This window comes from Ascidiella aspersa, chromosome 8 (assembly GCF_963924565.1).
Source record: "Ascidiella aspersa chromosome 8, kaAscAspe10.2, whole genome shotgun sequence".
Taxonomy (NCBI): Eukaryota; Metazoa; Chordata; class Ascidiacea; order Phlebobranchia; family Ascidiidae; genus Ascidiella; species Ascidiella aspersa.
The window spans coordinates 16,552,282-16,568,781 of NC_139454.1; the positions used below are offsets into that span (position 1 = coordinate 16,552,282).

The 16,500-nt window shown below is 42.1% G+C and overlaps 1 protein-coding gene across 1 annotated transcript; it reads left to right on the top strand.

Moving 5' to 3' along the window:
- Positions 1–1,238: 1,238 nt before the first annotated feature.
- On the top strand, positions 1,239–13,742 carry LOC146136346 (uncharacterized). The gene is made up of 6 exons (XM_083395364.1): positions 1,239–1,770; positions 3,200–3,491; positions 7,007–7,199; positions 7,474–8,685; positions 10,505–10,564; positions 11,766–13,742. The coding sequence occupies exons 2-6, from the start codon at positions 3,294–3,296 to the stop codon at positions 11,942–11,944; spliced, it is 1,842 nt and encodes a 613-aa protein (XP_083251490.1). The 5' UTR covers positions 1,239–1,770; positions 3,200–3,293; the 3' UTR covers positions 11,945–13,742.
- The last annotated feature ends 2,758 nt before the right edge of the window (positions 13,743–16,500 follow it).

Here is a 16,500-nt window from a genome sequence, read left to right on the forward strand (position 1 = left end):
CAGTAAACGTTTGTTTAGTAGCCTACAACGTATCGCAACTATGCATTATTGTGTAACTGCACAAGTACACGGCTTAGCGCAAACACACGCACACCATATATATATATATATATATATATATATAGCCTTCGCCGCCACAGGTAGGCTCACGCACAATTGCGTGACAAGCCCCACTGTGACGTCATAATGGAAGTAAAGACACTTTGGAAACGAAGCGTTGCCCCCGACTGGAATGTGGGGACACACAGCCGGACCGAGACAGTTTTCAGCGTCAACAGAGCGTTGAAAACTGTATTTACAACCCTCCTTATCTGCTCCTGGATTTTGAAAAACAATCGCAAGAGTTTTTTACCAATACAAATTATATTACTCTTTCCAAGACGTTAAATGCGACTAAATTCACAGAAAAATTGGAATTATTCAATACGACCCAAGAGATTTATTTGCGTAAAATTTATATTCGTCCTGACTCAATATAATCACCACTGGTGAAATCGCTACTTATTTTGATATATTGACAACAACTGTCACTTTAACCATTTTATAATAAAAAACAATAGTTTCTTGTATACAAGTACAGTCGAAAACTGCAGGTCGATGTAATTCCCAAACATAAACTTAATTCTGTGGCTACTAATATATAGGATTGTAGCAAACCTTGGAAAGAATGGTAGATTACAGCACACACGGTCGACAAGGCAGAAGCGCAACCCGAAATTATCAAGACATACCCAGCGGGTACCTCAAAAAGTTTTTTTTTAATTTTTCGGTTGCGCAAAGCAGTGGCGCATAACGTTCAGCCGAAAGCCTGTTGGCGCGAGCGCGTTTTTGACGAGAAAAACGCGATGCGCTGAAAGAAGACCCAGTTTTATTCTCTTATCTCGGCCCTCTCTGGACTGCGTCAGTGCTTGGGCTGTCGACTTGAAAAACGGCTTGCAATTTGAAGCGATTGCTTGTCGCCGAAATTTGCTCGGCGACTTGGCGCATCTGTGAACAGCCGACATGTTGTTTACGCTTGTTGTTGTGCTTTAGGCTTGAAAACCGGGGCCACCGGTAAGATTTTGAATTCTTTAATATTTTGTGTGAACGAATTTGCGCAATTGCAGCTTTTCAGTCATCAGTATAGTCGTGAAGTTCGCAGGGGTCTAGTTGGTAGTAGACTATATATACAAAGTTTAAGTTCGTACTGCTGATGCAATTTTATCATAGTTACGCATACTTAAATATAATTTCAGCATATTAACTGTTGAAGACAAATAGTTAGAAGTCGACAGTAAATAACAAAAGCGCTTATTTAGCTCCTATTGGGCGTATAATTCAACCCTTTATCGTTTCATATTTTAATTTTACTCAATAAATTAAAGTTTTTTTTCTGTTGTGTACTTGTTTCAAGTTGAAGACAAATTTTCCTTTAACCTTGCAGAGACACAATTACAGACAGGCTTTTGGCGTTTTTTTCCGCCGTAGCCATCGCAAAGAAAACTGAGCCTAAGGGCAACTAAAGAAAACGAAGCTGAAACGCTGTGTTTGCGCGACAACGACGACTTTTCTGTGAGTAACTCTTTTCATCTTACTTTAACGAAGCCTTCAACTCGAAGGCCGACCACAGTTCTGACTCTCAAGCTATCCACAATCTTCCGCCGACTTTCAAAGATTTTACACAAGTGATTTCATGCGCGTTAATTTCAAGGTCATTATCATCACGCTTCCGCAGAAACCCTATCTTAAACTACGGCGAAAATCAACTCCTGACTCAAAGCAAAATCAAAGGTAAGAATGTTCAACTCTCTAGTAAAAATACGTGGGTAAATAACAAATCTCAAGTAGGTCACTTAAAAAGATTGGCCATTTTATTTATATTTTGTCCGAGGTAACCCAACCTTAAAAATTAGGTATCTTGGTCCAATTCGGTTGCAGGTTTATTTTTTCGTAAAACAACTGAACGGTGTCTGTTTTCCAAGTGTCAGACTTTCATTTTTTTTTACTAAAGGGGCTTATCGGTCAGTCGCATGTTCACTACAGAAATACGAAACCGACAGCGTACATTCGTAACACAAAGACGTGCACTTCTATATGCGCAAAATCATAGAACATAGAATCATAGATAGATGCACGCAATTCAAGGAGTGCTCTTTTGTGTTGTCTAAACGCGAAGACAGTGATGTAAAAAGGATGAAGCGATTCTCCATTGTATTTACAGCGCGTTAGATGATGGTGCTTTCCTGGTAAGTGGACTGGCGTTTTAATTTGTAAGCCCTCGTTGTTTGCACCAATCGGTGAATAAATGCGATTTTGGCCTTTGGTCTGCTTTCTAATCGCATTTTAAGTTGGGCGAGCGCTTTTTCGCGACGCTAAGTTTTCGCCGTGAATCACGAAAACAAGCAGGCAACTGAGTTTTGGCGTAAAAGGCGACGCGACTGAACGTGGCATTAAACGCATTCCGACGCGTAGGACAATATTTGCCTATCTCGAACAATGCCCGTTAAAATTATACTGCGTGATAAAACGAAATCATAGCCTCAGCTTCAATAATAAATGGTAAAACATTATGTTTTGGGGCGATCGAACGTACATGGGCACTTGGTTAGTGCAGGTGCTACATAAACTATTTTCTCGACCGGTTTGCAGAAACCTTTATGTACCAACTTTCCCTATTTAGTCAATTAACGTCATTATTTTAACGTTTCCGGTACAGAGAAAACTTAGCCCAGGGCGAAATTGGCGTAAAACCGATTTTCACGCTCTTTCAGCGAACGCTGGAAAACTGTGTAAATCCCACCCCTGTGCGTCCCTTTTTCCCCTGAGCACTCGCTTAGGGCGACAACGTAGCAACGATCCGGCTTTACGCAAATAAATGACATACGAAAAAATGAGCGTCGCTCGACGACGGATGGCGGCCGGTTTGTTGGCACGTGTAATTAAGGACTTTTCTCTGTCCCCAAGCGATACGTTTATATAGTTTAGTCTCACCCGGCGGGCGCCATTCAAAACTTGGGCGCAGCACAGCACGCAAGCTTGGGTCCGCATGTATATAAGTATATAGGTTTGAATAATCAGTGGAGATTGTTAAACAATAAACAAGCAAGTGTTGAATGGCTTTATTTTTATTAGAAGTGTAAGGTTCGACGTTCAGGCAAGGTGTAATTTTTGCTCAAGCGCGTATCTTACGCTAACTTAGACTTATTTTGCTGTTTTGCAGCTAAGCTAAACCAACGACCAACAGCATTCCTGACGCAAAGTGCCTGGTAGACTTTACCACGCGCACGTTTAAAGCAAAGCAAGTATACGTACCAATGGCTGCTGCCGTGGCTGTGAATTATCTCTCGCCGAATTTCAACGACCCAAATCCCGCCGAACTAAGCTACTTCGACCGTTCCTTGGAGCAGGCGGCGTCGGTTTCCGAAAGCTCATCGACCTTCTCTCCCGTCTCGTCGCCCGACTACGGTTGCTTCGAGCAAGGCGTCGTGGACCAAAACGTCGACAGCATCGAGGTGAGAGAGACAGTTGTTGTTTTGCGCTCGGCTGCTTCACTGTAACCTACTTACACTTGCAAAATGCGCACCCCTGTGTTGCCAGCGCCTGGCTTCAGGCATGCGTTACGCCCGGGACATCCGATGCTGGAAAAAGTTGCGCGGTTTCTTTAGGTTTGCTTTGACTACCTTTTTATCTTGGTTGGCGCCGCCTGGCGCGTTGGCTATCATGTGCCACAGCGGTTACATGGGTGATAAAATTAAGTCACCCTTTACCCCCGATCACCCCGCACCCTCACCGACTGCGCGACCCTATAAAGTGACTCGTCGTTGTGCAGGAAATTGCTCAGTAAAGGGCAAACAGGCCGCTTGTAGTGACTGGAAGCTTGTCTATCCTGTTGTCACCTATTCCAACACGCGAAACTCAAACACTTTTGACCTGGGCTAAAATCTCCCCTGCTTAGTCATATCGCGGTGGGTGCCCGAACACTTGAATTGGCTAAGCGGCCTATTCATGGAGAATAAATAGGACCAAAGCGTTGAACGTGTTTAAATATTGAAGTTTACCAGTAGCCTTTTCGCGATTCCATACGTGAGCTGTATATTAATACGAAAACCAACTACCTAAATCTAAAGCTATTAAATTTTACAAATGTTCGGTTGACGAAGTGTCAAAAGAAAACAAACAAACATCGATTCTTGCAACAATCGAGTGTCGGTATTTTCGATAATGTACGTGTTTACTTTTCAATGACGACAAATCGGAAATGGCTGTTTGGCTTGCGGCAGGGCCATGGACTTCGAACGACTATTTGTTCGTGGCCACTTAACCAAGCCTCCGTCGGAGCCGTTTTATAGGGTACTTGAACGGTAAAGCTCTTTATATCAGAATGCTTCTAGATCCAAGTAAGATAAGGTAAACAGATCATAAATATCCAATGATTGTAGCTAAAATATTGTGCAGTAATATTCCATATAATTGTTTAACATCGCGCGTGTTTGACGAACCATTCGCCTTTCCCGTTCTTTCAGCGTGTATATTTATAAACACTTCTGATCCTTTGTCATTCAAGCGCATGGCGTATTGCTCTTCCCGCCATTTTCCAATGTTCATTTCCTGGCGTTTTCATGTTTTTTCAGTGACGTCACACCAATTCCATTGTGACGTAACAGCAATATGTGGGGGCCTTTGCGCGTGAATGCCTCAGACAGTCGGGGATCACAGATCAAATTAAACATAATTTGATTTGCTGTTCCGTAACACGCTAAAATAGTGGCGGGCAAAGAATCGTTTATCAGGGTATGAATATTGCGATACCTGAAATTTCTCCAAACGCTCTGCTGATCAAATTATTTCCTTTATTCTATGTGTAAGGCGTGCATTCGTGTTTTTAAATGAGACCTGAAACGCCCAAACTTAAAAGTGATTTATTTTCCCCATAAAAAGTATCTACAAAAAGTAAAATCTCCCATTACGCTCGATAGTCAAATGCTTTTCTAAAAATCCAAACTTCGTTTTTTGCTATTTAATGACCGAATTAACAATGTAGGACGACGTTTCATTTGGACAACATTAAAACAAATCTTAACCTTGAATTAAAAAAAATATTTCTATATCTTGTTGCTTCTTGTTTGTCTGACGTGAGGTTTGCGAGGGATTTTATTGAATATCTAAAAAAACGAACTCGGCATTTCGGGGCAAGACGCTTTTGAAGCGCGGCGTTTATAAAGTGAAGTATGTGCACGTCAAACATACAAAGAGAAACTCGGACACCTGGACAAACAATTTGCTCTTGTTTTCGCTGTACTCGTCTTTTCAGGCAAGTGCAAATCAACTGGGACTCGAGCTGAGCGTAATTTGGCACCCCATTGTAGTGGTATAGCATGATGTGAATTATTTTCCCGTTTGCGGTACATTGTATAGTCATGCTTTATATATAGCAATAACCATCACCGTTTGTAGCTTGACTTGCTGTGAAATAGAAGGCCTTTTATTTTTGACGTTAACAACTATAGACGCCATTAGGCCGTTATTTGTTATAGTTTTATTGACTTTCGTGCGAGAAAAAAATGGTAACCGGAAACAGCTATCAAGCTGACAGCAGCATGATTTGATCTACATGAAATGGGTACAAACTAGCAATTAGGTGTTTTATTAAGAACAATTGTATTACAAAATACTAATAAAACTTAGGCTTAAAACAGAACTACGTCCAACAAATTGCACCGTTATATCGCGCGAGTTTTCAGTGCTTGCCAGCGCGCTTAATAAATGGCAGCACCGCACACAGGGCCAAGGCCAACGCTAAACGAGCGGGGAGCAATTTCATGGAGCAGACCTTGTTTGTCGCGTAGTCGGATACACGGAAAGCTACTTAACTAATCCACTGGTCGACGCCTGATGCCGGCTCATAAGGGCAACGCGACGAGGCAAAAAGGACCTCTTTGTCGCACATACGGCCAATTGGGCCGAAACAACAAGACGGCAAATATGTGTACGTGATACACCTATAAAAGGTTCAGACATTGTCACATTGTATAGCGTCAACGCTACGTGCTAGGTTGTTTTTTGTTTGTTATGACACAACCTAATTTGTCAAACAGATAGATTCGTAAGAAAATTTAAAACCCTAAAGCGTAGTTCACTCCCGTCTATTTGCACTCCCTGTTGTAATCGAATTAAACTACAATTATTGCACCGAGGTCCAGAAACCGTTTTTACTACGTGAATGCGTTGGTACTCCTCGTAGTGGATTAAAGTTGTGTGGCGCGCACACATATCTAAATATTTTTGGCAGTTTCGGGGCTTGCCTGGGGTTAATTTATTTTGCCCCCGTGTCGGCCTTTGAACGCGCAGCCGTCCTCTTTGCACAGCGCTACACAACAAACACAAACCAACTCGGGCCTTTGTCTTCTCGGTTTCAATTTGTAACGTCATTATGCCAGCATCATCGTCGGCTTGGGCTAAAACGATGATGACCTGTTGCGCTTTGATCGCCATTCGAGCAAAAACATTGTCAACAAGGCAAACAGTGGGTGTTTAAACAGATTTCGCGCCGTGGCCCTCTCCATCACAGAGGCGCAATTGGGCAGGAGCCCAGTTATGCACAGTGCACATATAAGTATAAACGCGGCGCCCCCATTAAGCTCTGTCCATTCTATATCAAAGGAAGCGCGTCAATGCGGCCTCAAGTATTTCTTTCTTTCGGGCAGTTATACGACGGAGTGATATTGTTTGTTCGGCACTTTAGAAATCAAATGTGGTGTGAACAAGCGTCGGTCTGATGTTGTTTTACAGAAAGAACAATGCGTTAAAATTTTTTTTTTTCGGTGAATATTAAATAGTAATTCCTATAACGGGGCGAAATACTAATTTATGCACAAAATGTTAGATTACTATAAGTTAACCCAAAACACTCACCAACAAAACATTGGGGTGAAACTCTCTTTATTTTAACTTAAAATAGTTTAGACTTCCGGTTGAAGGACATGAAGATCAGGTTCAGGCTACTTAACGTATTCCGTTTTTGTTCCAGGGTCCCATGGGCGAATACTACATGAGTCCAGAAATCAACACAGCTCCGATGAAAAACGTCTCCGCTGACGTATCGATGCCCCCTCCCGCTTTCCAATCACGGCCGACCTTCGCATCTGACCCAAGCACCTTCCGACGGGAGAGCGCTTCCGACATTCACGACATACTTAATTGTCCGCGCACGCCGTGCCACGGTACGAACGAACTTCGGGCGGGAATTTGTTTTGAAGTGCATTTGGCACCACTTTGCATTTCATTCAGTTCCTCGGTGGAAATGCTTTATACATGCACACTTATCGTTATTTACCGAAGAAATTCAATTGGAACAAACCTTAGCGTTGAAGGCCCCACTTATTTAACCATATTGTCTACGGATTAGGACATTTGCACACTAAATACTAAATCGTGTGTAAAAAAATATTTATAGTTAGTTAAAATATCAAATAAATGTGTTGCTGTTTCGCACAGGTTTCCTCAACAACAACTGTCAGGCGCACAACTCGAACGTCTACCAACAAGCGAACAACTACAGCAACGTGGACACCGTCGGCAACATGTCGTGTCTCAATCTCAACTTCAACGTGGTGGTCAAGCAGCAAAACACCCACCACTTTCACGGCGCATCACCACAGCACTCGCCTAGTCGCGATGTGCAGACGCAGGGATCCGTTTCCCCTCCAATAAGCCCTAACAACATAAACAGCAACATCCCGCCTGTGTCAAGCTTTATCAAGGCGTCGGATGCAGTACTTTACCCTTCCTCCCCCATCTCCAATGCAGCCATCTCACCGGTAAGCTCACCAATGTACACTGGCAACCAAGATGCGACTATGTACCAGAGGTCGCGACTTTCTTCTGAATCCGAGGTCTGTTTCGATCAGCGCAGACATGCGTCCCTTCCTTCAATCGCCGTCACGGCCCAAGATGAGAGCAACCAGATGAATTTCTACCAACGGACAAGATCGACCAGTCTCACCACAGATCGGTGCTCGCTTCCTTCAGCTTCTCCCAACCCGATGTCACCTAGCCACGTTCCACCTCAGGCTTGCTCGCCTGTCAACCTCATCTCGAGGCAACAGCAGTACCCAGTTAAAAGCGAGGTCGTGGAGTGCGTGCCCAGCATGCAGGGCGCCTGGGAAAACCAAGCGTTGCCAAACATGCAGTTTGAAAGCGCGACGCCGGCCGCATACCAAAACGCTAGACGATGCAGCACCGAAGTAAATCCGCAGCTGAACGGACACCTAACACCGAAAGAAGAGAAGCAGTCCTTTATTGAAACCCCTTATACTAATACCAACAATATAAGCTACAGTGAAAGCAACTTTCCCCCAAATCACCAGCCCATCTTCCCTCCGCATCAGATCAACTTCCCTTCCATTCTTGATACGTCCGCCGAACCCGGTGCCATCCAACAGCAGCAGCACCAACAACACCATAACCAGATGCTGCACCAGCATCACATGCACCATCATCACCATCACCAGCAGGAGATGCAACTCCAGCAACAACAGCAGAGAAGCGAGTTGACCCAACACCGACGTCACCACCCTTACATGGGAATGACGGTGCCCCCCTCTTACCCAATGGCAGTGAACGGCACGATACCGTACAGGCCGAGGTACAGTCGCCGAAACAACCCCGAGCTGGAGAAGAAGCGAGTCCACAAATGTAACCACACAGGTATATATTTATTCTAATAGTCTCAAGTTTCAAACCAACCGAATATAACCATAGCGCAGCTTTATGACAACCTGCTTTTTCTACTGCACCTAAATTTATTTGCGGGCAACAGGGTACAGGCATAATACGCCTAATGCAAACAGTTACAGGCAAAATGTATTGCTTTGCTCCAAATGTCGCATCATCGGTGTCAGTGAGCATTAGGGGTAGTCGGTAATCTCCCAAATTTTGCCTTACGCTCTTGTGGGACGCGCGCCACGGAAGGGCGTGTTGTTTTCCGCACTGTTTCTCCTGATTTTTAGCTCGATTAAAAAGCGAAGGGTAATTCCTTACTTTTCACGGGAGCAACCATTTTGAACCTTAACCACGCGGCAGTAACCGTCGTGCAATTGCCACAGCTCGCAAGTACTGCTTGGTTGAAAGGAATGCGGCGTGGCGATGTATGGCAACAGTGATTTTAGGTAGCGACCGGCAGTAAGCCCCAGCAGCCGCACGACACGCTTAGCGTTGCACGCGAAAGTTTTTTTGGCTTTTAGACGGGGCCTTTTTCTTCGAGGGGTCAGGGCTGTTGACAGGGGCGGCCATGCGTGATGGGGTGCGTGCAGGCGGCGAAATGCCTCTCACCGTTTTCGTGCTAGAAATTTGATTAGCCCGTAACGTTTACGGCGCCAGGTTTTCCTTCAGAGCGGAACATGCTGGGAGTGGTGGTCAACCTTGGCTTTAGACTGATGCGGCGAAATAACCTGCGCATCACTGAATCGATATGCAAATAATTTAGTCTAACATTAAAACACAACAAGTACTTTCTTTGCCATGTTTGTGTATATATGATTTATTGACTTAAAAAAATATTGTAAACAAATATAAGCCGGCTTATAATATTAATTACGCGCAATTTTGATATCTGCAATATTTGTTTTTCCGTGGTTTAAACAGCACTGCGCAAGCTAAATACGAGTCTTGTGTTTGTTTGCATGTTTTTATTTTAGAAGCCCGAAACAAAAACATTTACAAACAGATTTCGGAAGTGGGCGCGAAATTTACGTTCGGCGCAACTTTTGAAATCGCCCGATCTCTTATCATTTTATCAACAAACAGTAACGAGCATAATGTGAGCACTCATTATCGCCCCAAAGGTTCCAGCATGCAAATCGCGCGGCTTCGCTCTGCTCTGCTCGCTTGTTTACGTAAATGCGGGCTACGGGACGACTCAGAATGGCCAAAGCCGGTCACGACTTTTTGTGATAATTTTTCCGTGCCGTCTTAGTGTTTTATTACCGAAATTCCCCGTTGCGCGACCGTAAAGCTTACCCCGCTAGCTATAATCTAGACTCTATATAACAACACGCGAACTTGCGCAACGGCAACGCACGTCCTGCCGGTCGGTTGGTCGGTCCGCATGTTTGTTTATGTCCACCTCTCTCGCGGCGTCAGTTTTCCGCTAAAATTGCGGCGAAATTCTTTAAGCGCATTTTCAAGCGACGCCCATTTTCCGCGCAACACAGTTCAGTCGGTTGACTAGCAAAAGCAGAGCTAAATGCCGTGTGCATGCGTGTGTGCGATTTTAAAATCAATTCGAGAAAACCAAGCCAAACAGTAAAATTTAATTTCAAAATTACTCCCCTTCCCCTCTAAGTAATGAACTAAACCGATATGCATGGATGGGTGTGATTATAGTGGCATTTGTGCTTATTATTTGTGCTATTTATAGGTGTGCCACGAAAATTAGGACGTATGGGGTTGAACGCATTCTTGCAAGGGCTTTGTGTGCAAACGCCGCACAAACTCTAACCGTTACTGTTATGTTTCTTTTGCGCAGGATGCACCAAAGCCTACACGAAGAGTTCACATTTAAAGGCTCACCAACGAACCCACACAGGTAAGAAACTGTACCCTAACCTAGTATAAAATCACCAATAAAAACAGAATAACCAAATAAAGTGACAAAAATTAACTGACCATAATGGTGACGCGTGACCACTAAATAAAAAAATATTGCTGCATAAAAACTGATATTGTGTGAATTGTAATGCAGCCCACTGAACCTCGCAAAACTAAATCATGAGCATACGAAATTCATTTCTTTCAAATTTAACAATAATCTGGCGATACAACAAAGTCTCTAGATCTAGATGTTTTTGCCAAGTCTGGCGCCTGGATAATTACGGGGTCATCTTTTCTGGTCTCGCATGATTCCACTCACGGAGCGCATGCTTTTCCGTCGCTACGCTTCAACGAGCACATATGGAAACTGCTCGAAATTGGGCCTGACGTAGATGGGGCCAACTGACAAACAAAATTCCTTTGTGCCCCTATAGCTAATGTAACGGTTGTTTTGATGCTAAAATTTTGCTTTTAGGGAAAAAAGTGCTGAAAGTGTAGTAAACTTAACCATTGCAACGTAGGAAAGCAACATTTCCAGCACAGAAGCTATTTATTGTTATCTTTTGAAAGAGTAATAAAAAACGCAACATGGAGTAAACACATTTTAATTGAGTTTACAATTCTTATAAAATTTCGATATTTTAGCTTTCAAAGGAAAACACGTCTAACAAAAAGACACTTTTCACAGTCAGTCGGAGCCGTGTATAAGTTCTACCCGACCGACCTTGTATGGCCCTTTGAAATGGCTTTGTTAAAAATAATACAACAACAAAGTAACAACAACAAAGCAAGGCAATTGCGTCATTCGTTGCGCTTGATGGCCGTAAAAGGAAATAAGTCAGACGACTCGGGGACAAGTCTAATAGAAATCAATTTATGCATAAACTTGACAAAAGAATGAATTTGTGGCTCTTCACTCCACATATCTCGTTGATCTATTTGCGAGAAACGCCAATGCAGATAGTTGACTGCCGTATCTTACTCAGGATATTTCAGTTTAATTGAGCGAATACAAAAATAAAATGTAATATTTTATGTGTGAGCATTGGAGCATAATGGTAGGAAGAAAAAATTGAAATGAATAAAGGGTTATTCGAAACGTTTGAAACGATACCTACTTCTATACATGAGCTTTGATATTTGTAAGCAGTTCCCAACCGCCTGACGACGCTCAACATTCTCCTTTTGTTTTCCAGGCGAAAAGCCCTACACGTGCAACTGGCAAGGATGCGACTGGCGATTCGCGCGTTCCGACGAGCTGACCAGGCACATGCGCAAACACACCGGAGCCAAGCCCTTCAAGTGCCTTGTATGTGGAAGGTGCTTCTCCCGGTCGGACCACCTCTCCCTGCACATGAAGCGACACCAGGCCTAAGCTCTGCATGGAGCTTCTCTGCGTGGCTTACAACGCAAGAAAAAAATCTTTGTATTGCAAGTTTGTGCCGATGCTTTTTAGTCGCTTATGTGGTGGCTTGCACGCATCGACCCCGCGAGTGTACAGACGGTGCCGTACAGGTCGAAACTACATCTCAGGAAAATACACATGTCGTCTATAGGCTGCATGACTACAAGCACTCTATATGGCGGCAGAACACGAATCGCTCGTTCCGAGTGTGATAACCATTACCTATTGGCGAACACGAATCACAAATACCCTTATCCGACTTCCATACTCTCACAAAGTTTCACCCTGATGCACCAAATTCTTGCTTCTTCAAAATTGTTAAACGCTTTCTATCTTCTTCAAGGGAACACCCCCTAAACCGCGACCAGAGTCCATGGCTTTTTGGAATCGCTCTGTAACTATATAAAAATACAGCGTTGTTGCTTGTATTTTTTCGATATACGAAGCATAACAAAAACTACGGAAGGGTGCTAATTGCAGCACCTTACAAAAACTAAAAGTTTCTAACCATTGTAATTATGTTCCAAGCGATACTTTTGCTATACTTATTAATATATATTCTAATGTTCCAAGTCGAATTTTTCTTGTTCCCTGTGCGTTTCTTTTTGTACTTTATCTGTTTGTTTTTGTTTCAGCGCACGCGCGCGCATGTGTGTGTGTGTGTGATTGTAAAGGTACGTTTTTGTTTCGTGGAGAGCCAGTTGCACTTACATGCATTTCCGCATCTGTAGAAGATATAACATATTCGCATATAATCTCCCTCCAATCATATTGATACCATCCTCTTTACCGCTTTGATAATTGATCTCACCCGCTGCCTATTGTAATCTCAACACATAAGCCAATTTTCTCATCCATTTATCCAGTCAATTATAATTTTGAAAGGAAAGGTAATTTTGAACACCAAACCTTCATGTTCCCTAGCCAACCACTTAAAGCTGCACCGCAATTACGCGATATCTCAAACCACAATTACAACATTGCCTCGACATGTTGGATGCCTAAAGCCACTATTTCGTTCATGTCAAAGCCGTAACCGATGAGCCACAAATAAACGACCTTTTTCCGTAAAAAATACCGCTTTGCAAATAAACTGACATACATTTTCCCGCTGTGCATTGCTCCCCATAATACCTACTGTATAGCCTCGCTTTGTAAAATTCGCAAATGACATGTGGCATTTTTGTCGCCGAAAAACGAATCAATGCGTGTGTGATCGAATGAAGAATATGTTCTATTTTCGCCAACTTTTAACGTATTATTTGTTGATTTTATTTAAAAATATACAAGTTTGTACGTTGCTGTACTCCTTCTCTGTGCAAAGTGACTACGACAAACGTATAGTTTGCATATTGTTGTTTTTTTTGTGCTTTTTTCAAATATACATATATATTTACGACAAGGAAAATCCTTTGCGATTTTTCTGCTCCTTTTTACCCTGCGTTCCGCAAAGATTTTGTGGACTTCCCTACTTTTTCTTTACTTACTAACAAAAACAACAAGCCGCAAACGGCCGACTCGCGCCGCGGTAATACGACGAAACCTTTACTAATAATACTGCTTTACCCGATTTTATTTGTTACGACCTGTCACCGTTGTTGTTTTTGTTGTTGTTGTTGTTGCCAAAATGTTGCGTTCTGCTATCTTCAACCGTTCATATTGCAGTACATTTAATGGTTTAGAGATGGTATTTTTACCACACGGTACAATTAACAATACATGCTGCTGTATTATTTTCAAAAATAAAGTCTATCTGATTGTTACCTTATCTGGTCGCAAGTCTGACGTCGATTTTCACATTTTCAAGTAGGTGCCCGTCGATTTCAACTGTGACGTGACGTTATTTTAATAAAGAAAGAAGTAAGAATAATTAAACTAATACGCATGGGATTTGCTGGCTTGTAGCAGAAAGTAACTGCATATAGTTCCGAGAGATTACCAAGAAAGAAATAGAGCTAGAAAGAGTGAAAGCACCATATATAGCAAATTTGTCCATAAACCAGGTATAGTTACGAAGATAGTTAACGAAACTAAAAATATCGTAGAACTATTTGGTAGAAGGATCAAGCTCTTGAGCGTTGGCGTTTCAGGAGTCGTCAGATTTCACCCAGTCCTATAAACATATAAAGACGACCGATGTTAAGATTTGACGCCAAGGTTGTCTGAAAATAGACGCCGAGAGCGTCGCCGTTTACGTTAAAAAAGGGCGCAGCACATGTTTCGAAAACGCCGGACGGCCAACCTGCAGCACCAAAGCGTTAGCGACAGGTATTACAGCACGCTGTATTTTAAGTACCGCAAGAGCAATGACAGCAAATTCTTAAAATAGTCTCGATCCAATGGGTTGTAGCTCAAGCGAATCAGTATTAGAGGCAAGCGTCTGCTCGTAAGTGGAGAAGCCGTTCGATTTTTGAACATTGAAAGCGCCGCCGTAATTGTTTCCCGTAATTACGCGCAAATATGTAGGGACAATCGTGGGAATGGCGACGTGACAATGGCAATTGTGATTTATAACAATGATACCCCCGCTGTTGTTTATTAGGCTTCGACGCACCGAGGAGAGAAATACCTAAACAATGAAGAATAGGTTTTCAATAACATAAACAACATGTAAAATGTTATGTTTATATAGGTGAAACTTGAAATACTTGCCTTGGGAGCGTGGTATTATTAGTGAAAACACATCTTGCGATAGCTGTATACCTTCAAGCTTCAGCTGTGAGCATAAACAAAAATTCTCGCGGCTTATTTGCCGAAGCGTAAATGCCAAGCTACCCAAGTTGTTTGGGCGACATTTCGACTTTTGCGCAACGGAAATAACATTTCATAACAAACTGCTCTTTTGTTTCGACATTTCTCTCACCTTCGCTTATTTTAGTCGGCAAAAATGTAATTTGTTTGTATGAACATTACCTAAGCTGTGACATACAAAGCTTTTCCTTTCTCAATGTGTTTTTTTTCTACTTTTCTTTAGCATAATAGGGTTTCGTCACGTTTTCAAACATACAAACAGACAAAAACACTTTTAAATGATTTTTAAAGCAGTACTTCGTTAACGTGGACATAAAGGTTAGACAGAACAAAAAAAAAAAACCTGAACAAGAATCAAAGTTAATAAAAAGAATTTTCCATACGGAACTTTAAACGAAAATGTTTTACTCGACTCACCATTGTCGGGCGATATTTTATCTGCTATTAAATGTTTGTGGTGGCGATAGAACGATGAAATGGTTTTATTGCGAATAGATAAACTTAAAAAAAACGTGGTTGGGTAGAACAAAATAACGAATGCTTGCTGTTTAATCAATAAAGTTCCGAACTGGAAAATTCCTATATGATGTTTTGTTTAGTATTTCGTGAGAGCTTATAGTCGAGTTGGCAAGATTAAGGTTAACCTTCAGAAAGGTTCAGTCACAGAGTTTCAGTTAAAGACAAGGCCACAGCAATCCTACCCGAAGCAAGATGCCAAATAAGGAGTGGCGAGCGGCAATTAACCAGCGAAGAACTTGCACTTACAAGTTGGAGTCACCATGGGAGCGCTGACGTAAATCGGAGCGAAATAGCAGCATGGCTGGTGTCATTTCGCGGAAAAGCGCGGTGGCGTCAATAGATGGCCGGCCTAAATCGCTCGAGGTGAAATTGAACAGGATGAATGCGGCTTTCCGCCAACGTTCCGCCGTCGCCTTGTGGCAGCCTTTGGGCAACTCCGATAGTCAGCACCTAGCTTTCACCTTGGCCAGGCAATTAAAGGCGGCAAAGAATTTACGCAAACAACGCGCTGTGAAAGTGTAAATTGGTGTACCACAGTGATCTACGTTCAATTTTTGGCATCGAAAATCAACCTAAAAATAAAGCTAATATATAAGGCATTGAAAGTTAATCCAAGGTACAAAGCTTTATTGGAAGTTTTTACCTTATTTTCAGACATTGATACCGTTTATCCATTCAGAAGATAAATAATTTAAAGCACAAATTCCCTAATTTTATTTTTGTCGACTACTGTGAGAATTTTAGAAGATTCCCATTTATTTTGCAAAATAATTTCCTTTCTTTTGAATGCAAACCAACCATGAGGCAAAACGAACTTCTCCGCAAAATTCCCAGAGTCGAAAATAAGTGAACGATTTTTATGTGTTTTTTAAACTTAGACATTTTTATTTTTCACATTAACCCTTTTCATTTGCTACAACCTGAACCCACACACGCCTACGCATTTCGCATGTTTTTCAACAGAGGAGTGGTTGTCACAAATTCAATTAAAAATACAGGCTATTTACACTCAGTTATTTGTACAACGCAGAATTCCATTTTTTTAATCTAGATTTTTATAGTAAATATATTATTGTATAAAACCTTACAGTTTACATTCAGTTGTTGTAGGTTGCTGAATCGCCAAAGTCCATATTGATCAAAGCTATACAAATTTAGCTCACTCAGGTTTATTAAAAAAATATAAGGTAGCCTATTATTGAATATTGTCCTCGGATTGCATAAAACAGTGCGATCTAATTTGTAATCCAATCGCA